We start from the raw sequence: 23,313 nt of genomic DNA on the forward strand, positions 1-23,313 counted from the left end.
GCTATCTCCAGGCTCTCCCAGTTTTAAATTTTCAAAATGTTTCATTATGATATTTCCCCATCATTCATACAATACAATTAGGAGCTTCATTTGCTGCTAGGATCCAAGCTTAGTCTAAAGTTGGAAATTCCAATCAGACATGGTTTTGTGCTGACTGAATGCAAACTTTAGGCTGCCTTTCAATGTTTATTTTTAATGGGTTCTGAATGCTTCCACTAACTCAAGAACTCAACTGATTAAAGCAAGAGAAGGAGGACTTAGTTTGCTAAATGTAGTTCCTGCTTATGGGTTTTAGTGAGTACCCCTTATAGCTGGAGGAGGCAACGGGATTGGGTGCATTTAACGTCTTACATTGTAAAGCCACAACCGCTGCCTAAATGCCAGCAGGTTAATGCTCTGAGGGCAGATAGCAGGGCTAGCCTATGTCACATCCCTAACTACAGACAGGGTGTTATATTTAAGAATTAAATGTATGAGATTTAGTCTTTATACATGTCAAAATAGATTGTTATATTTATATCTTAGACAAGCTTTTATCTCAATACAAGTGTCACAAGTAACCTCAGCTAGAATCCAGGATATAGTTTCTGTTTTCGTAATTGCATTATTCAGATTTTATTAAAAGTAGAAAGGATTTGCAAAACTAGCTCTTCCTGCTGTGAGCTACCAACAGTTTGGTTTCAGGAAATACTTACAGAACACACCGTATTCATGTTCTTAGGGGTTTGTAATACAGCAGTACCAGCATGGATGGGCAGCAGTATAAAACCTTACAATAGGAGTATTTGTAATTTTAGACTGGCTTCTAGCCATTTTGATAACTGCTAGTTGGTAATTGCACTGCTACAGTACAAAAGCTAATAACTCTTCTGTATTTCTTGGAGCAAAAATTATATTATTTTTCTATAGCTTATTTTACAGCATAAATTCCCAGCATCCAAGATGAGACAAAGCACCTGTGTGATTCTTGTTGCTCTTCCCTTCTATTTTAGTCATTTTATAAATAAAAAAATTAAAAGACTACAGACACTATTATTGCAAGAAGTACGGTCTCATGATTTCACATTAATAACTGAAACAAGTTTAAAAAAATGGACTATGGAAAAATATTTTCTCTTTAAAGTGGTGTGGGACAGCTGTGTTTATTCATTACCCTTTGTGCCACATTCCCTGATTTCTTTCTCTTTGTCTTTCACACTGGCATCCTCTTAGCCAGTGTGCTGATATACAGCCTCCAGCCTTCACAATTCTGAAAAACTTTTAGGAAATTAATACTTCCTTATAGAAATGTTTTCTCACATCCACTCACCCACCAGGATCCCAGGGAGAAAAATATTGAACTCTCAGAAGTTGGTTCTGTTCTACTACAGAGCTGACAACTGCATTGCAAAGATTTCCTGTTGAGTGCTGAACCTTGCCATAAAATTCAGAAATTCCTTTACATCCCTCTAGTCCTGCTGTTTTTATTCCACTTGCTGCCAACGTTAGGTAGTTTTTACAAAATGAACAATTGAGAAAGAAGATATGATTTTTTTCCTTTGGAATTCATCCCTGGAAGCAGTAAATCATCAAATTAAAAATAGATATGTCTAACGTAGAAAATGATGAAGAGGCATCATTAAAAAAAAACCAGAAAAACAGGAAATTTGTTTTGATTGAACATATATAAGTTGGTCCATATTTCTTTTCACTGAGAGGGATTGACCGATGTGACTGAGTTCCACACAATTTTAATAAACATTCACTTCACATAGGGTTTTTTTTCAGGAAAAATATAGCACATATTAGGTTTATTAGCATCTCCAGCTTTTGGTGACAGTCTTTTCTGAAAAATATTTGGAGATACCAGTTCCAGATGTTCAGTTACTGGTCTCCTCCTGAGCTATATCTTTTTCTGTTACCTCTGTAACTAGAAGACTTGGACCTAGTAAGACATCCTGTTTGATTCAAAGGTGACTACTTTAATAATTTTGCATGGCATTGATAGTAACTTTAGTTGTGGGTCAAAGAAATAAAAATTTTTTCACTGTGCTTTTTCCAGTCAGTCAGTGAACCAAAGACAACCACTCACATGCCAAAAGAGACAGATGCAATCTGGATAGGAACAGAACATTTACAAGAGTGTTCCCATATAATTTGCACTGCTGCTGTTGGTGCTAACTGAGCAGAGGCCCCAGCAGTGCTAAATACATGTTTGAACACTGCTTTATTCAGATCATCTTGTAACATGATCACTATTCCAGACCATTCCCATATATTTTTCTAAATAATAATATTAAATCAATATATGAACATAGTAGGAGAAATGTCAACACTGTACAAGAGCTACTGCAGTAGGATACGTGTCCCTAAGAAGCCACAGCTGTGTCTTATTGGTCCACAGTGTAATTCTAACTCAGCAGTTCCATTATAGAATATTTCACATCCTACTTTAAGAACAGCACCCATAATTTCTAGGTATGATGTTCAGTATAACAAACAGAATAGAGGGCAATACACATCAGGACAAACCTCCTGTTAGTCAAAAAGTAAAACAGAAATGTGTAATTTTAGTTCTGTAACAGCATTTCTCACTCACTGAATGTGTAATTCTCAGAGGATAAATTTCAAATGTTCAAGATATATTTATTGTAAAGTAAAATTAGGGGTCAAAAGCTAGTCTACATTACTATTCTATAGATTATTTCCTAGAGGAGTTTAGAGAGCTCATCCTTGAAACAGTGATTATCTGAATTGAATGATTACATACAAGAGAACACTACTGTGGTAGCAGGTGCTCTGCTGCCTTTTGGGCTGCTCTATAAAAAGCAGAAAAGTAGCAGCAAAAAAAGAGGAAGGCCAGCAGAAAATCCCAAGGACACCGAAGGGAGACGAAAACTGAAAATTCATGAAATCCCCTCTGCATCACATCACACCTGACCTGAAGTGTGAACTCAGGAGAGGAAAGGTAGCAGTTTCCCAAAATAAAACATTCCCCTCCAGATCAGCTGAGATCCCTTTGCCAGGCTGCTGAAATCCCTGTCTGTGGGAGTACTCAGCACCATCAACTCCCACTGGAAAAGCGAAGCACTGACATGATGACATGAACAGCAGGGTGGGTTTTGGGGATGTATCTTGTGAGGAAGGAGTAGGGAGCAACTCAGTCTCTCCATCAGAGCTTGATTTTCTCTGAGCTGAGAGCTCAGGTAGTCAGCAAACATGCTCTTCACTTAAGAGCAGCACTAGAGGACTTTGTGAGCAGAATAATACAAATTCCACGAACCGACTTTTTTAATTTATAAAAAAATGTATCTATATATATCTTAGAGAATATTCCCTGTGAGATACAAGTGATGTACAGAAAAAATAGAAAAACTTTTTACATCTGCTATATATGAGGTCAACTAAGGTGAGCACAAGGCATACTATAACCTCAAAAGCTAGCAACTACTAAAAATTACTGTATCACATGGTATCACACAGCCCAGAAATTTCAAGCCACTTTCTTAATGATACAAAAACTCTTACTGCAAAACCTTGGAAAGAAGGTCCTCCTTCCCTTAGCTCCCACAATATTTGTAACAATTTAAAATGTCATCTATAATTTGGTGATCTGGTGATATCTGTAATGCTTCTCATTAGACTTAAATGCATAACTTGAAATGGTTATAAACAAGTCACACTTGGAAATAGGAGTTCTAAATTAGGCAACTACAAAACAAACAAAACCCTATCCTTTGCTCTTGATCCTTCTCTTTTGCACAGAAAACCCAGCTGTGCACATTGCCTTTGATTCACAAACAAACAAGGAAAATTCAGACTGAAATTTCAGAAGGAATCACAAAATGCAAGTACTTTATTCACTGTGTGTCTCTTGTTTACATTTACTCTTAAAAAGCTCACATTTGCACAGAAAACAATGCCTCATTTTAATTAACAATTGAGTTCCTCTCACCTATCTCATATGTACGCTATGTATTTCATAGCATACAGTTATCTTAATTTTTGGAATGTGCATATTTTTATATATGCATGCAGACCTTTAATAGAGTTTCTAAAAACTCACAGCCTCTGGTATTGTCAGGATATTTAGAGAGTGCAAAAAAATATATTTAAAAGCCTATATAGGGGGAAATAATGCACAGTTAATAACATTGTTGAGTTCTTACTCTTGAAAGGTAAAATTTAAACTATATTGTCACAGACAATAGAGAAATAAAAGGTCAGCATTTGACAAAACTGCCAACACTAAAAAAATGCTTTAGAGAAAATAGCAACAGCCTCAGCAGGTACATGAGGAAATAGTCCTCCACTTGTCAGAGAACAGAGACATGAAAAAGAGAGGGAGTTTTTCCAACACTTTTAGGATAACACAGTAACATTTGAAAGAAGATGGTCTTTCATATACTAAGGTATAAGAATAAATTCTCAGTCTACCACAGCCAAACTCTCTTCAGCCATTGGCACTGTTACTGACCAAAGAAAACTTATTCTATTAATGAAATGAAGTAAAACTCAAGTGTAGCTGATGAGAGGACAGTGAAATTCAGGAAGGAGTGCATGAGAATAGCCCTAAGTTATCCTTTCCACTTCACTGACCATGAGTCAGCTGCTTTAATTTTTTTTTTTTTTTTGCTATGGACACTTCATGTTAAGCTGTAAGCAGAAATGGGGAAACCAAAATCCTGGCCTTGCTGTGGACGCTCTTAGTTCAGCTTCTAGATCAACCACAGCTTGTCAATGGCTTCAAATTTCAAACAAGGCAGTTGCCCTGTGGCCCAAGTAACACTCTCCTGTACAGGAAAGCACTGGTGTTTTCCAATCCTCCCATGTGCTTTACATAATTATTGGTAACTCTTCCTTACCCTACCCCATGCCAATACCACAGGTTGCCTCACTCTTGGAAATCCACATTCCCTCATCTCTGCCGGATGCTCTCTGGCACTGATCTCTCGGGACAGAGACACACATTTCTCAGTTCACTTGCCACTCACGAACATCTCTCCACAGGAAGGCAGGATTAGATTCACTCTCTTTATGAATATGCAACTTTAATTAGTTAATAAGCATGTTTCTTGGAGCCTGAGATTTTGGCAGCTGCTCTGGTGTGTTATCCTACCTCAGTAACTCCCCTGTAGCAAACTTTGAGTTGAAGCACATGTCACTGGGCCTCTCACTGCTATCACCATCTGCGACAGCTTCTCTATTCCTCAATTATGTTCATGCTATCTGGGCTGAAAAAAAGTCTTCCAGTCTTTGCCAGTCTAAGCATATGCCTGTGTATTTATTCAAGTAATTTTTAAGTATCTGAGTTGACAATGCCGTCTTTCATATCATTTCACTGGGGTTTCATTAATATGAAGTGTCTGAAGCTTAATGGGAAAGAGTGAATTTGGGATCAAGACTTCCTTATTTATGAGATTTTCATAGCAAAATGGAGCAGCAGTGAATACAAAATTCAGAGTGCTGACTGATAGACTGATTTCAGACAGTCACAGCACTGTCACTAGAAAAGCTATCTAAGGCCACTCTCTATTCCTAAATCCACCAGGAGATAATACAGGGAATTACTGCTGGTCTACAACAGCAAACTAATATTTCTTTCCCTGCGTTGGCTCAGTTGCTCTCCTCAGTGGGTAGAAAACAAAGTGAAGATACACATAGATACATATATTTGAGACTCCACAACTCATGCTCTACACCCAGGCCCGACACCCACCTCAATCAGACTGAGTTGCCACAACTACCTGTTCCCCTCCATGTGTTTGTAGCCACATCCCAGCCTATTCCCTGGTACAAGTGGCAGACACGAGCGAGCTTCTGCACCCCTTTCCCTCAGATACAAGTCTGCTAATTCTCTGACAATAAGCACATTTACTGAGACTGTCTGCAAGCAATTCAGAAAGTGGTTAACTCATCCCTGCTCTTTCACTTGATTGAGATTGATTTTGATGTTCAAGAACAGTCTGTGGTAAATGACTGTTCTAGTGGAAGGGGACACAAGCAGCACACAGCACTGCACTACGCGACTGAGGCAGATTTATTTTTTTATAGAACCTCTGAGGAGAAATATTTCTGACAATAGTTGTCATGCTATTGTCAGGCAACTTAACCTCCACAGTGCTAGGTTACTGTGCCCTGAGGTATGGGAGAGATTTAGTTTAGCTTTAACTACACAGGACAGAAAGGTGCTGGATTTGACATCTCAGCTGAAGAGGTACAATCCACTAATTAGTGCAATTGCACATCCAAGGAGGTTTCTATGTACCAGAAGCCAGTTTTGAAATACAAGTAGTATAATTTGCATCCCAAGAAAGTAACAGCTAAGAAAACTTTACAGCAAACATAATTGACGATTTAACTTTTTTTGCATATGAAATTTTAATTAAGATGTTTTAAGAATTAACAATTTCTCCATAAGAGCCATTTCCCATTACCAGCTGCTTTTATTACCTAGTCTTAGATATCATGCTGTAGATACAGAGTTTTTATTAAACAAAATTGTTACCTTACCAACCAAATTAGGCTTCTATAAAAAGTGTGGACTCACCACTTTTTAGTTATACTGCAGACTTGCAGCCATCCCTAAATTGATAGTTAGCAATTGAACTTTGTGATACTGTTGAATTGCAGAAACAAAAATAGAGAACTTGCTTCTCTAATGAGGAACCTGCCAACCTAAGCACAAATGGAGTGCAAAATATAATGTCTCTTACAAACATTATTAGATAATGTTAAAGCATATATTTTCAAAACCTTGTGTAAAGTGAGTGAATAATTACATAATTTCTTTTTTTCTTTAATAAATGCTTTTTACTTTATAAGCATGTAAAAATAAATAAAATAGGTAAAAAAACTTTCTGTAGGAGAGGATGAATGCCTGTTTAAGCAGAACAATATAGAGTGTAACTGATATCAATGGTGTACTGTTAGAAATAGATGTTGCTTTCAGTTGCTTGTAGAACAAGCCAAATGCTACTCATTGTCATTAATATAGTAATGAAATTAAATCTACTGAAGCCAAAAAGAATATGGAACACTTGCAAATATATACAAAAGAGCAGATTTATACAAATGTAACTGATGTGGTCCATTATGCTAAAAAATTATCCTAAACAGTAAAGGTTAAAGACCAGGCCAGATGGGGTTCTGAGTAGCCTGGTCTAGTAGAAGGTGTCCCTGCCTGTGGCAGGGGGCTGGAACTAGATGGTCTTTAAGGTTTATTCCAACTCAAACCATCCTATGATTCCATTATAAGAATGAGCTTTTAGTTGTCCAAGACAGATGAATTTCAAATTACATCTAGAAGTAATTATTTACTAATGCACTCCACTTTCATTTTTGTAATTACAATATTCTTGCAATATTAGAGCAGAAAAGTCCATTCTCCATGTTAACAGCACACGTCAGAGAATTAGGAATATCTTTTAAGAGCACACTCATAATACCTCAATTTTAAGAATTTGCTTCCTGAAGGTTTCCAAATTGTGTGATAAATAAGGGGCTAAATGAAGGGACAGCAGCATAATCCTCTCTAAATGGGTTTATATGATGCTGCTAATGCTGCTTTTATATGATGCTGTTAATGCTGGGTTTGCAGCATTAACAGACTTCAGTATTTCAGATGAGACCATTCTAAAGCTGAAAGTGCATGCAGAGGCCATCTCCAGGTCAGGGACATGAAGTTATTTTGCAGTAACATTGCCTCATCTACTATTGCCATTGTCTGATAAGCAGCAGACTACTCTTTTTAGGGAATAACAATAAGGGGGTAAACATATTCTACTATACAATGTTAAAAATAGAGTCTTATTCTAGCAAGTAAGTACACTAAGATTCAGAACCCTTTGTTACAAAGAACATACAGCACAAGAGAGACAGCATGAATTTTGGGTCAAGGATATGGCATAAAGCCCCATTGTGACTAAAGAGCTATAACAGTCCTACTCTGCCTCCATTCGCTGTAGAAAGGACTCAAACCTTATCTTGAATAATAAATGGTATCAAGGGTATCAGATGTTTGTATCATGGTGGGAATCAAATGCTTGTACTATAGGAAGGGCTAAATCTATCCTGGCAACATTCAGAATGGAGACTGGAAAGAACTTGCATAGGTCAAGAAAATAAGTCTTAAAGGTATTTTTCAATCATAAACTATCCTGATCTGTTGTTTTCAAAGCTATCATCTAGTATAATATATTTAAAATGTACAGGTCTTATCACAGGTGATGAGAAAGTGACAGTAATCTGCTTCAAAACAAACCCTCTATCTACCCTTTGTTACTTTTTTGTTCCATTCATTCTCTGCCTCATCATCTTTCTAGTCTTTTACATGTCAGAATCACATATGTTGGGATTAAATATAATTTTAGCATTTCATGTTAACAAAAAAATTCCATTCCTTTTGATAGGATTTGAGCAAGGTGTTTAACAAATGAGCCAAAGAAAAACAAAAATCCTAAACAGAATTTAATCTTGTATTATTCTACACAAATCATGAAAGAATCTGTATGAAAGAATTAACTGAGGACAAGAATTTTGATCACATAATGTTTACCCCAGACTTATAGAACTCAAATCCTGAGATTTGCATCCTAATCTTCCATGCAAGTTAATGGTGATGACAATGTCTTTGATGCCCAAGCTGTTTTCCTTCACAAACAAAATCAGAACAATCAAAATAAGTAATTTTAGAACCAATACAATTTTAAAGTGGTTCTAAGATTAGGTACCTAGCAAGAGACATGTACCAATTCATTTGCTTAGATAGATATCCTATTTTTCAAAACAGTATGCAGAATTTTATCTGGTTCTGAAATAACAGGTTATCTGAACAGCCATCCTTATTCAATATTATTTCACCTTTATTAAGCAATATCTTTGTTAAGGGCTTTCAAAAAAAGAGTAAAACCATCTTTACCATGACAATAAGCAATGTGGACTCTCAATTTGGTAATGTAAAAGACAGAGGAAGCAACAGACAACAGTTATGTTCCTCCAACAGTTTTGATAAAAATTTCTGTTGTATTCATTAATGGTGTGTCAGTTCTTTTCTCAGCAGAAAACCACGGTTTCAAGACTTAAACGATCTTCAAACTCTCATACAACTGTAACTATAGGATAAGATCAGATTAGTATGCATGCAGAGCCTTCTTCTAACTCTGTAAGAGACTTTTTTATCTTTTAAATTACATTTATTTCTTTACCTCTCTTTTTCACCTTCTAAATGTCTGATGAGTCTCTGACCAATCTAGAGATAGAAAATATTGGGCTAATGGGACCTAATTCCTTTTGGCTACACAGGTGTACAACTGTGAAGTGAATGGTTTTATAATGATATCTGGAACAAGAACAACAAAGTCTGCAAATGCTGGAAAAAATACACGTTTTCTTCTATGTTCCAGGCAGGAAGAGCAGAGATTATACCATTTCAACATCTGAACCTGCATCACTTTCTTTTAAAAGAAGAAATTGCATGATATTCTAGATGCAGTTATACTTCTAGTTGTCTGTTACTCATACTTCAAAGTATCACCATACACTTTTCTGAGCCTGGTCCCAAGTGAAGTAATAAAAAAAGAGAACCAACCCACAGACAACTCATCCAGAGATCACTCACATTTTTCCTGAGATTGAAGACAGGCTGCTACTAGGTACTTGGAGACTGCCTTTTACATGAGGCCAAAATGTTGCCACATCTATGCATTTTATTTTTAGGAAATGTTAGTGATATCAAGGCACAACAGGTTCTGGAAAGAGCTGCTTGTTTGGGGGTTTTTTGTTGTAAATAAACAGGAACTTTTGAGCTGTGCCATGCCTCACTCCACATTTTTCTCTAGTCAACACTGCCTTTGCTATATTAATATCAATAAATTAGTGGTTTGACTCTTAGGACAACAGAACCGAGAGTACAGGAACCTCTCTAACAGCAGCAGAGTTAAAGGCAGAGATAATAAAAAAGCAGATCCAAGCAAAACTATCAAAAGAAAGATTCCCAACATCTATAAACATTTGTGACAAGCATGTAAAAAGTAAAATGTTTTTCTCATGCTTTGTAGCTCAAGCCATTATCTGAGTTGAAATAAACACAGCTATTAATTTCAATGAGGATTACCCTTTTGCTACACCCATAAAACAGTTTCTATAAGATAGGCTCAGAAATAGATGTCTTGTAATCATCAGTGAAATCAGAACAATGTTCTATATTATGCATTTCCTACGAAGACTACTCTCCTAAGTAAGAGGGAATTGATGATAAGCCTCTGATTTTTCCACATAAAATACCACCATGTCTCAGTTTATTTTCGTTGTTTGTCCTAAACAGACTGCAGACTTAGTCAGTGTTCTCTGAGCATTTGATGAAACAGAACCATAAAAATTGTGTAGCAGGAGGTGAGAAGCCCCTACCACTTCAAAGAACAATAAATCATGTGCTGGGAGGAAGTGCCTGAGCGAAACTCATCGTTCACACAATATGTGTGCAGTAAACACACATTTAAACAACAGACAGTACATTAGTCACCAATTGTTTGTTTTCAAAGTGATCTGAACTCCTTGAATTTCACTTGGACTAATACTAGAGGAATGTCTTATTCTAATTCAGTACACGCATTTTCGTAGCAATATAGCAATTGATAGTAACTAATTCTGTTCTGTGTATGTTATGCCTGGGGCTCTTAATACTGAAGTCAACATAGACTGAATCCAAATTATGGGGGAGAAAATACTTTAGTATTCACTCTCTGCTGAAGACTACCAAACAAATTTGAAATTGCCAGTTGCTAAATCCAATGATTTCACAGAGTTCCCTGGCACAGACTAAGCAGAGGTGAAAGAAATTCTGCAGCTACTCCCTAAAATTTTTCAAGTCATACACCATTGTGCAGTCAAAGGTCTCACCCCTTTGATAATGAAGTTCCAAATTGCCAAGAAGTCAACCAAATCAGGGTTAAAAAAATAGTTACTACATATTCACAGTGATCTTATTAAAAGATGACCCACAGAAAGAAAGGAGTGCAAAACCTCTCATCCAAACCTTCTATCACAAGCAGATATATTATATAACTGCTTCAGAAAAGGATCAGAACCTTAAACAACCTTTAAGCAGTTAGTTCTTCCTCTTCTTACCAACCTTTCTCTATATTCCAGGCTGGATTTACTATTTATGCTTACATCATCATTATTGTTCCAACATTTTAGAGTGTTATCCTGCTCAAAACATACACTCCAAATAAAAAATTTTGTCTTAAGAGGCAAAAAAACTAGTTTCACATCCTACTCCTCCTATTCGCCTGAAGGAATCATACAAGTTTACAGAGAATGAGTGAGATTTGACAGAACTGTGTATTAATTTCCAGTCATAATTTGTGTTCAGATGCGTTAAGCACAATAAGTTTGCACAAGTTCTTATAGGCAAAATGGGTCTTGTAGAGCTTCCACCACTGATACTTTGGAATTTGTCCCACTTGGCCTTCAGAATGAATCTACGGGCTCCAGAATTAGACAATTATTAAGGGATCACAAATAATGCAACAGTTACTGACAGTCAATTAACACAAAACTTACAGTGCCATTTCAATGCAAATACTTCTTAAACTGGAATGTAATTTAACTACAGTATTGACATTTAAAAGGACACAAGACACAACCCAATGAGGGTAAATGTGGATATTTATGCTGATTATCAGCTCTTACCTCTTTCTTTGCCAATTTTCTTGTATGCAGTAAAGTGTTCCCTTTTCAATGATCTTAAATGATCTTCAAACTCTCATACAATTGTACCTGCAGGATAAGATCAGATTAGAACTTAAATACTGAAATCTGCTATTCTGTCAGTGTAAGAATGAAAAAAAATAAGGAATGAAAGAGGAGTAGCACACTTTGAACTCAGTCAATGTGGATTGAGCTGCCTTACTGTAAATTGTTTCTTAGGCAAGTCTTCCTATAACTGCTTCCTTCTCTGTAGCCAACACTGTCTGTATTTCATCCTAATCTTATAAGAATGAACTCCTAAAGGTCTTGAGTCAAAAGAGCTTGGATCATCCCTAACAGAAAGTTTGATAAGAGGTTCCAAAGGATGCAAGTACAATATGGAAATACTAGCTCAGGTCCTGAAAGCTGTCCCTGACAACGCTGCTTCCAGTTCAGGACATAGAGTTTGTTCACATGTCTCCTCACCACAGTCAACTGAGCACTGCCTGAAGGTATTATGTTCCCATAGACCTTAAATATGTACCTCACTTTATTAAGCTCATAATAAAAAACTGCCAAGAGCTTTGAGGAAGCAGAATTTTCTGTTTCAATGCGGATCTTGTATTGGTTCACAGAACTGCCTCACCATATGTTTTCTCGCTGTTTTTAGTCATATGTAAGATACAACATCACTAGAAAACAGCAGAAAAGTACAGATGAAAAGAAAGACATATGGCAAAAACACGAATCGAAAAGCCCGAGGAGGGAAAAATATGAAGCAATCAACAGATCCCGTGTGAAATCAAGAGCTCACTGTTGTACTGTAGACACCTGAGCTCTCATGGAGCCATGGCATAGCTGCGTGTGCTCATTTTGAGAGGTAGAAATCTTAGCACTGCATAATTTAAAACAGTAAAGCCAAGTTTGTCCCTTCACTTGTTATTTTTAAATTGCACAAACCACAAAGATTTGTGGAGCATAAAACCATTTTGAATAGGCTGCTTAATTGGTACTGTAAGTCTAATACATCAGCTGCTGGGAGATCTGGAGAGCAGCCAAGCCTCCCAAATTCAACACATACAGCAGCTCTGTCTGTTCTTTCTCCCAGCACAGGGGGATGACAGCTACTGCAGCCTGAAGTTATCATTGAACTTTCATAAAGTTTTTTTTTAAAAACCTTCCCAACATATTAAAGATATTTAAAGAGCAGAATGATGCTTCAAGATATCCTGTTGGCTTTTTTTGTTTTTAAACACTACCATTCAATGCCCAATGGGAAAGTTCAGGATAGATAGTCACTTTTTTCAGTATTATATCAAAAAATTGTATGGAATTATATTCATTATATTCATAAACAACAAGGTGTTACTTTGTTTATCCTCAACTAGAAAGGAGAGAGGACACATTAAATCAGTAATTCTGTCATACCTGTATCAGCACTGTCTGCAGAACACCTTTTTATATCAAATTCCTTTACAAGGAAAGCTGTCTTGAAAATTCTATTTTACAAAACCTTAAATTCATATGTGTCCATGTTGAGATGATTTCCAATGGCTCAGGGAATAGTGATGCATTGTAGTGTGTCAATTAAAGCTGAAACACCTTGGTAGAATCTTGGAAAATAAATGGAACAGCACAGGTCTATACAAAGAAAGAATTTCTTTCCCCATGTATACACAGTTTTTTTAAAAAAGAAACATTTAATCACTCCATTTCTTTCTGTTCACTTTCTCACAAGAATAAGTGGTATAAATATGCCTGAAAAGTGAGTCTGGGACTCAAGTACCTTAATATTTGTCAAGAACAAACTTCTAACAATAATATGGATTTAGATAAAAATCCTTTCATTGCCTAGATGATGACAAAGAAGTTCTGCAATTAATCATTACAATTTAAATACTGCTGTCAAAATGTTAAACATTTACAAAACACTGGCTACTGGCTTTTCAGAAACAGCAGCTGCCAAAAAATAGAGCATTTCTCTACAAAATCCTACTAAGTGCGCATACTCCTGTGGAAATCTTTATTCCTATTCATTATCTGATCCCAAAGGATAAACCTAGAGAAATTGTTATTAAGTTTTGAAGCCAATTGTCTTATAAATATTCAGCATCAAGGAAATACTCTGAACTCTACTCCTTATTTTACTGTGGAAATACCACCTAAAGGAACTGTTGCATTTTTTTATTGTATCAAATAATGAAATACTGGTATGTTTCTCAGTTTTTCTCAAGAAGTATGTACCATTAAAACAAATAATATATTTTTTTCCTTCATCAGTCCACATTTGTCTTGATTTGTACGTGGGTTGCCATTTTCTGCATCACAGTTTTTTCCATCTATATATTGCAAATAAATAGGGAATTATAAAATTTATTTACTAAATTATTAAATTGATGTTTACATGAGAAAGTAACTTACCTTGCAAATCTCCACTATCAAAAAACTTTTCATTTTAAAGTCCTGGCAAGTGTAAAATTAGATGTTACAGAATTACAGGGTTTGAGCAATAAACTACTGTACCAGATAAATTCATATAGCATTTTTGCTTGCTAAGAAACAGTACTTAATATTGAAGGAGGCCAAGTAAATAGCACCTGAAAAATATAATAATTCTTCAATGATTATTGCAATGAATGTACTAGAGATTTTCATTTCAACTGCAGTTCACAACAATAACAAGGTTGTCCTGACCATAGAAAAACATTTTTTATTGCTCTCTAATTCTTCTGCCTAATCACTTAGGCAAGGATTGACTACATAGTGTTCACTGCAGTGAACAGAGACCAAAATTTTCCAGCTTATGTACCTTACATTGGACAAAAATATCCATATCACCAGAATAAAAAACTGCATTTTCCAATGAATTGGTCACCTGTGTATCTCTCCAGCAGAATCTGAGAATTTAAGCTATTGCACTGCATTGGCTTTCTCTTTGGTATCCAGGAAATTGCTACTAAGTTCTAGTTTCAAAATCATATTTTACAAACCATAGGCTGAGTAGCCACAATAAGTCAACCTTACACACAATCTTTTAGGAAAGTTAAAGGAAAGATCTATTAAAAAAAAAATAAGGTAGCATTGAACCACTTGCTTTGACTGGCAAATACACCAAGTCTGCACATAAAAAATAGCACAGAGGTATCCATTCCCCATTGTCCCATACCCACTTCAAACTGATGAGACAGATTTTATATATGTTGTCAACCACTCCCAGGGTTTTGCAGCTACGTGTGTGGAAGATTAACAGCAGGCACTAATACCAGTATCATGACTCTTTTCAGGCAGTAGGTGAAACCTTGAAGAAAAAGTGGCTCTGTCTTCAAAAAAGTGACCTGACCTTTGCTTTGGTGGGTTTTTACTCTGCAAGAAATAAAAAGCACTGCATGTTTTCCAATGCATCCTCTCTACCTGATAAACTATTTTGTTCTATCACTCAGCACAAACGGACTACATTTTGTAAAGATCCAGTGGCATGCTGTTAGTGCTAGCTAACGATAGCTCATGTGTCATACTGGAAACGAGCTTCATAGACCTGGAATATGTCATATGAATCATGAACAAACACGTAATTGGACAAGAACCTTTGATATGCTTACCAATTAGAAGTAATTCTCATTGAACTTAATGTATTTAATTTTACGACTTTGTAGTTCTTTGGATATCAAAGGCATCACAAATCCAGCATGCTTATCATTTGTGACACTTCTGCTCTGAGAATTTCTTGCAGCATGCAAAGAACTCTCTGTAGGGTACCTGTGATGTGTTGCACAAGCAAGCTAGTCTAATATTGACCTGATGATTAATAAAGTCTGTTTAGAACCTGCAATAGTTCATAATGGTTTTACCTGCAATTGATGAAATGTTTCTGAAACATTGTGTAGCTCAGTATAAGCAATAGCAGGGGGTTATCTGACACAGAATACACTGCTAGTGAAAGTAATTCTTGGATATGATATCATACTAAAGCACCCCTTCTGTTAGTAGACTTTATGTATTTAGATATATTTAAGTCCAGTGTAAAATACTTCTTTTATGGAGCCAGATCCTGCACTCTGTGCACAGTCAAAAATTCCATGGAAATCAGTGGAAGCCTTTAAAGTATAATAATAAGGACATGCCCAGGGTCACTGGCACAACATAGCTCTGCTGTGATGCTTTATGTGTGCTCTCCAACTTTCTCTGTGACTTGCAAGAGGTGGAGATCAAATAAGACGAAAAATCAAGATAGAAATCGATGCGAATTCAAGATGATAGATATCCTCATTAAATAAAAATGAGGAGCATCAAACAGAGTATGGGACATAACGGTGCATTTTTTTTTGGCTAATATATATTAAATAACGCTAGCATATCTTAACTTTGTCCTGAATATTTACAATGTATTCAGTGAATTTTAAAGTGAAATTTTAAAAAAGAATCCTTGTAGTAAGTTCAACAACAATGATCATTTTGGGGAGAGCTGTAGCAATGTCTATGATGGCAGGATTTGGCTCCGCATGTTCTTTTAGCAAAAACACAGACTGTTTATACGATGTAAATTGCTTTTTTAAATGTTACTAGAGCTATAAACACTGTGGGTCCAGATTATACATTCAAATTTCAGGGAGAGTTTGCCTCAGTGAACCACAAAGAACTGTGCTTTATTTGCAAAATCAGCTTGATGATATTTTTGAGGAAAAAAAAACAAAAAAAACCACTAAAAAAACCAATCAAATGGAAAAAATCAGGTGCTTTGGATACAAATTTTGGTGTAACTAAAATTAAATGAAGGGGCTGATCCTCCAGCCCTTACACCTATGGGGATCCTATCCTGTCACCAGAGGACTTCCAGCAGGTCTTGCCTCAGCAGGACAGTGCCGGATTCCTGTTGACTTCACTGGGGCAACTCTAACGAGCCACCAGACCACGATTAGACCCCAACCGCCTCCTTAACTGTCGAGTTCACAGATAATTTGTTATTATCCTTATTTTTCACCAGTGTGTGTGTATTCTGCTTACGACCAAGCTTCGCTTCCAGCCGCAGGTGTCCCGCCGGGATGGTTCGGGGTGCGTGTGCGCGGGGGGCGGCGGTTCCCGCTCGCTGCTGACTGGAGCCATTGTTGATTTCGCTGTTGTAGGGCAAAGGCGCTAGGGCGGCCGATAAGGCTGTGGCCATGGTGATGAAGGAGATTCCGAGGGAGGAGTCTGCAGAAGAAAAGCCCCTCCTCACTGTGGCATCACAGGTGGGCGGAGCGCGGGGCTCTGAGTAGGCCGCGGGCGCTGCGCGAGTCCCACGCCCCACGCGAGGCATCCCGCGCCTGGGGCATCCCAGTGCTTCACTGACGGGGGAAAGTAATGGGGGGGCTAGATGTTTCCACATGAAAAATTAAACAGAAATGCGTTTTCCCCACAGTTCCAGTTATCAAAAAGTTATTTTAAACCGACTTAAAATTACGGTTCTAATTCATGCCATCGATATTCATGCCACAAATACTCATTTGCAATTCACATATAAAATATTCACATCAATGCATATGTAAAGTAAGAAACAGTCAGTTCACAATAGTATCATTTTTGATATCTCAGATCCCATTCCTAAGTTCTCACTGGGATTCTGTTCCTAGTCTGGATCAGAATACATGATTTGCACATCTCATTGCTTTCATTCTACAGTTTTAGTCGAAGGAAGGACAAAATGTCCTCACACTAGACCTTACTCACACCTTGGAGTAGCCACCAAACATTTGGTGGTTCCATGAGATTCTTAAAGACAGTAACTGAACACTACCGTAAATCACATCACAGCCATCTTGTTACAAGATTGGATTTTATTCTCTTATGTTGCTCACGTACATGAATTTGTTCCCCAAGCAAGTGCATTTCGTTTACTGCTGATATTTACTGCACACAAATACTTCCTACTCATCAGGAGGTTTAATGGAAATTGCTGGAAGTTGTTTTTATGTGAGAGCCTTAAACAAAATCCACAATCCTGTTTTACTCCTTTCATGATTTAGGATAACAATGACTGTACTTTTAGAAAGTTTTAAGATGCACACACACCAGGACGTACCTCTTTTTCAGAGCATCACAGATGTGCTGCACTAATACACATTCTAGAAATACCATCTACTAATTTGGAAACCAGGCCTGGCACTTCCTCCTCAGCCCCTGTTGAACACCATATTTTGCTCATGGCGAACTCTAATGTCTATGAAGTAATTGCACAAAGGAAAAAGATACTCCCTTTAAGGCATTATTTCTAATTTTCTATTAAGTGATTAAAAAGCAACTAGATATCAACATGGAATGCTGCCCCCTCTAAACCTCACGGTACTCAAAAAAAAAAATTAAACACGCAAAAAAATTAACATACAACACTTCCATTGGCTTCAACAGGGACAGGTGTTCAGCCTGGGTTCATTAAATGTTTAACACACCATTTGTAGTGGCTGTCTGTCAGTCTCCTCAGCAATAGTCTATGATAAATTTATGAGTAAAATGCTTGTGTCTGTTAGTCAGTGTAATTTCTTCCACTAAACACAAATACCTACTTCCCTGCTATGCACCAAAGGGGTGCAGAAGCCAAAAGGAAGCAGAATCAAGTGAAAAAGTGAGTATTTTCCATAGCCATCTCTGCATCATGTATGTGTGATGTGCAGTTGTACGACCATGTTGCATACATCATTTGTACCCTAATTGTCTGGCTGAAGTGTTGGTTTGAGATGCTGTCTGTGTAATGTGTCCATGTAAACCTCTCATTCAGACCACCCATGCAAAATATCTCTCTGTTATATCGTGGTATACATTGACCATCACCATCAAAGTGTTTGTCTCTGGTCTTTACATGATGAAACAGATGGATGTGGTTGCTGCTCACAGGGTGAAACACTCCCATTCCAAACTGGCTACAGATATCCCAAGTCAGATTAAGTTCAGTCATGAGAATAAAGCCTGATCTTTCCAAAGTTCTCACCACCACCAAGCCCAGGGCAGGAGGTCTATTATATTAGGAAGTAATTAAATACGTTGGGTATCCATGCTGCTCCAGCCTTACAATGAGCCAAGCAAAATCCTGAGAGTAAAGTGGAAGGATGAAGCCTAGATAGAGGAGTACTGGATTTTCTCAAATCTCCCATTTCCAAAATCCATGATAAATGGAGGCTTAATCATGTCTGACTGTGAGAGCAGATTCCGCAGGAAGCATAGTTGGAATCTGATACTCAAAGAAGAGTCTCAATCCTCTTTTTGATAGTGATAATGTACATAGGTCCCTGAATTTGTATTTTAAAATATGTCTCTTTGCTCTCTTCCTCTGGAAAATGTTAAAAACATATCCAATACAGAACAAGACAGATAAATACTCATATATTATTGTAGTGCTCCTAGCAAAGCCCAGCTTGTAAAATATGACACTTTTTTTTTATATAAATACTGAGAATTAAATTTGAATGAAGTTTCCAATTCCCAGATTGTTTTATATCATCAGATATTGTTTTATGTCATCAGATATTGTTTTATATCATCAGATCTGGAGGCAAACATTCAAATAACATGAACGAAAAAAGTACTGCAGACTCCAGTGGGGCCATGGCAATATATGACAACTGGGAATCTTAATCATCATTCCAGTAGTAATGAGTACACTATAGTAAGCAGAGGGGTATTCTTGGTAATTGAATAGGACTCCCAGCATCTATTTTTTGTGATTCTGTCTCCATTACCTTCCATAAAAGTCACTTTCTTCTCACTTATTGGTGTGCAAAAGGATTCAGTGTTTGCCAGATTTAATACTTAAGCATCAACAGAGTGAGCTTTCAGCACTTATAGGATTTTATAGAACATAAGTCTATCCATGTTTCTGTCTCCCTTTAGCTTTTTAAAGGTAATTCAGAAGACTGGGACAAATAAAAAAACAGATTTTTCTTTTTTCATATGAATAGAACCTAGAAAATGTGAAAGAAATTTTATTGAAGGTTCAAAGATTAACTGACCATGCAGCTATGAATCAATATACTTCTAATTGAAGCAAAGAAATAAATGAGAAAAATCGCGCATAAGAACTTGATTTTAATTGTAAAATAAGATTTTTGTTTAACTTCTTCACAGCTTCTTTGCATTTGTCAGGAGGAAAAAACCTCACTTCGAAATTACTTTCTAATGAGAAATTTAAACCTAAATACCCCTTGAAGTCAAAGTTTAATTGTACAGCCATCTATGAAATTCCTGGTTTACTACAGGTCAGTGAACTTCAAAGGATCTGATTCAATAACACACTTCGATCCAGACTTGTACTTTAAAATATGATTAACTGCTTCATTGAGCAGTAAAAAAGTCCATGATTAAATGCTTTGCCAGACTGACTTTAAACAAACAAATCTCATGGTGTCACAAGTGTTATTTGTCCCAGATTCATCACACCTAATTTAGATTACTCGTTAGAGTACACAAATTGGAAAGCTACTCATGGTAGGATCCCTGTAAAGGTTACAGAAAGAAAGAAGACCTGCAGGTGGGGATTCATGTCCCTGACAATGCTGTGGCAAATATACAAATATACTCTGGACTTATATGGAGCAGAAATGGGAGTCCATGAAAAATTCACCAACAGGAAAAAGAAATGCAAAGTATATCTTGAAAGCTATTCCCCACTTCTACTTATAACCAAAAAATATAGGAGCTGCCTACTTAGAATTTACAGGACCTACACAGACATTTCTCAGAGCATAGGTTTGATCTCAACCACTTATAACTTAAAAAGTTATATTATAAGAAACATGCTGAAATACATCCTCTCCCATGAAAAATGCAGGCTACAGCACACGTCAAAAAAAGAGATATGTTTCATGAGTACACCCCAATTAACTCCACCAGATGCTTAAGATTTTTTATAGTCTTTCTTAGAGGTATCAGTTAGTATTCAGAGTAGCAATAATTTTTTTTTAAGTGAACTTCATTTGCGTGCCATTAGTTGATCTAAGCAGATTTATGTTTGCTCAAGGGCTTATGAATAAAATACTCAAACATTTCCACTGCCTGAAAGCCACTGTTTTGTTGTTCGGGTTTTCATGTGCTTTTATTTATTTATTTTATTTTATTTTACTTTGGTGGTGGTGGTATGTTTTGGGTTGGTTTTGCTTTTCTTTTCTTGTTTGCTTTGTTGGGCTTTTTGTTTTGTTCTGGGACTTTTTGTAGGTTTGTTTGGGATTTTTTGTCTCTGACAGAAGATTTTCCAAATGCTTCCATTTAATTTTATAAAGGAAACAGAGCAAAAATAGCTAATATTCAGCTCCCAATGCTGTTAGGAGATTTTCTGGTGTGTGTGTCAAGGACTCACTACATGAATTTTATTGCATAATCACAGATTTCCATGTAAAGTTGACTGTCCCATTTGAATTCAATCATGTTCATTCTAAGCTTCTTAGTATTAGACTTGCTCTGACTTCCAACTCACGCCATAAATGTTTACTAAATAACATTAAAACAGAATGGAGGGATGTTACAGGGAATGTAATTAGCTTCCATTCTCTTTTATAGACAACCAGAACTCACTCCATTTTCAATGACTGAAACACATTAATGTAAAAAAAAGGCAAAAATCAAGCTTTTTAATTACTGTCATTATCTAAATTTGGGCTACAATAATATACTGTACATTCCAATTTGTTTTCTGAGAACAGTGGCAATTTCCACGTTGATCTTAAGAGAACTAGACCTGAAATAGTATTTTTTTATTTTTTTAAAGGATTTGTGATAAATTCATGAGCAGTATTTTCCATACATCTCAAATCTCTCTCATTGGGTTTATTATAAAATTTTCGAGTGATTTATCTGGAGACACTTCATAAGTCCTACTGATAACTCTTTTTCATGTATTATTAAAGCAGGGTAAATACATGAAGAGCAAAAAAAATGCACATTTAGCAGTACAAATATTAATTGGTTCTTTACCTCTAAGTTAAATATTGCTCAACACTTATTGCTTTTAGGGCAGTATGCATAATTTCAGCACAAATATTCTCATGAGTACAATAAAATTGCCTTGACAATATGCTTAAAAGTCATAAATTGGCTGCTTGCCTAAAGTAATACAGATTTCTCTGTCACATAAATTAAATACATTTTTCCACGAAATAACAGTTTTAATTTGAAATTACCATGGGAATCGGTGGTGTCATTTTTTTAATACAGTAAAAAAATTAACTATACTTTTTCATACATTGTAAAATGCCTCACTATTCCTTAAGGACAGAAAGATTGGAAATTTTTTTTTTTTGTGAATGATATAATATACCAGTCTAATCCTGGTTTTTACATGAAATAACAGGAGTTTTCAGAAACTTGTTGGCTCTTCATTCATGCATACCCTAAGCAAGAATATACTGTCCTGTTAAAGAGTTGCAAACCATATACTACGGTTCTAGAGTCATTGAACTCGCTGTTTTTATAGTGAAACTGTTCTACTGAATTGCAATTCACAAACAATTTATGAGTTTCAAGCTCTTCAATCTACAAAAAACATTCTAAAGCAGCCATACACACCATAACAGATCCCTGCAGAGAAAGGCCATATAATAACAAGGACTTATGACTTGGTTCCTGCACCTGACCACAGTAACACATCCACAGTCTTACTGTAGCTATGCTACAGAACTTTATTTGAAAAGAAAAAACACAGAAAGGACAAGAAAAATCTGTGATTTTGAAGTTATTACAACCTACATGCAAAGATACAGGAAGGGTACAGTAAAAGATGAATTTTTTTAAATGGAAAATGAAAAAAGGGCATTTTCAACACAACTGAAGATCAGTAGAAATGGCATAAGTTTTACATTAACTAAATTCTGCCAGAATCTGTGCTATATTTGATATCTTTAATTCTCCTATCTTCACAAAGAACTTGTACCTACTGCTTAGTTCTATATGCTGTCAATCTTCTTTATTTTCACCTAGAGAATAATGTTAAATAATTTTATAATATTTTGTAAGCAAAGATCAAAGTTGTTCCGAGAGAAGCTCTAAGAGTAGAAATGCACCACCTGCAATGTGAGGGAAGCAGCACCTCTCTAGTTTCTATCCTCTGCACCTTATTTAAGAGCATTTGAGAACTGTGGGTTCAAAGCCAAGTTTCCTCTTCAGCCAAAGTTCCCACACAAAAAGTAATTTTAGTGAATGATAGAGAAACCAAAATCTAGCATGAAGAGTTCCTTGTAGATACTATCACAACACTTGTGCCTGCCCCCTCAGTATAGGTTTTTCCAGGACTTTCTCAACAGATTACTTTGGATTCTGTATCCTTCCTGTTCTACAAGACTATTTCAACCTGTGTTTACTCAGCTTCCACGTAAAATTTGTTGATCCCTCAGTTAACTAGCAGGTCATTTTAGGAGCACAGCCTAGGTACTTCTGTAAGAAATCATTTATTTAAAGGAACACTCTGTAACTTCTTAGTGACTGTGTTACTTGCAAGGATCTGTAAACATCTCTGACAATGAGTTTATGTTGTCTTTGATCACTGTGGTAGAGCAGTTCTCCAGTCTAAATACTGATATGAGGAAGAGGAGAGGCTAAAACGCAAGTCACAAGGTAACACCACAAAAACAATGCATAACCAAGTGAGGGAAAATAAATAAGTAAAATCTTCAAACATCCAGGAGGGGG

At 36.4% G+C, this 23,313-nt stretch overlaps 1 protein-coding gene across 4 annotated transcripts in view; it reads left to right on the top strand.

Annotated features, from left to right (window-relative positions):
• Window positions 1-23,313, top strand: part of PEX5L (peroxisomal biogenesis factor 5 like) — a 105,823-nt gene that overhangs the window by 47,496 nt on the left and 35,014 nt on the right. Inside the window, exons 2-4 of one of the 4 annotated variants that reach the window (XM_027647138.1) lie at window positions 14,955-15,020; window positions 16,791-16,895; window positions 18,227-18,265. The exons of 1 other annotated variant lie outside the window; for it this stretch is intronic. In XM_027647138.1, coding sequence (XP_027502939.1) covers window positions 14,955-15,020; window positions 16,791-16,895; window positions 18,227-18,265 — 210 coding nt within the window. The remainder of the gene's footprint in view (window positions 1-14,954; window positions 15,021-16,790; window positions 16,896-18,226; window positions 18,266-23,313) is intronic. 2 more of the 4 variants (XM_027647139.1, XM_027647140.1) reach the window with 2 other exon arrangements.

This window comes from Corapipo altera, unplaced genomic scaffold (genome assembly GCF_003945725.1).
Source record: "Corapipo altera isolate COAL_440 unplaced genomic scaffold, ASM394572v1 113, whole genome shotgun sequence".
In the NCBI taxonomy this organism is placed as follows: Eukaryota; Metazoa; Chordata; class Aves; order Passeriformes; family Pipridae; genus Corapipo; species Corapipo altera.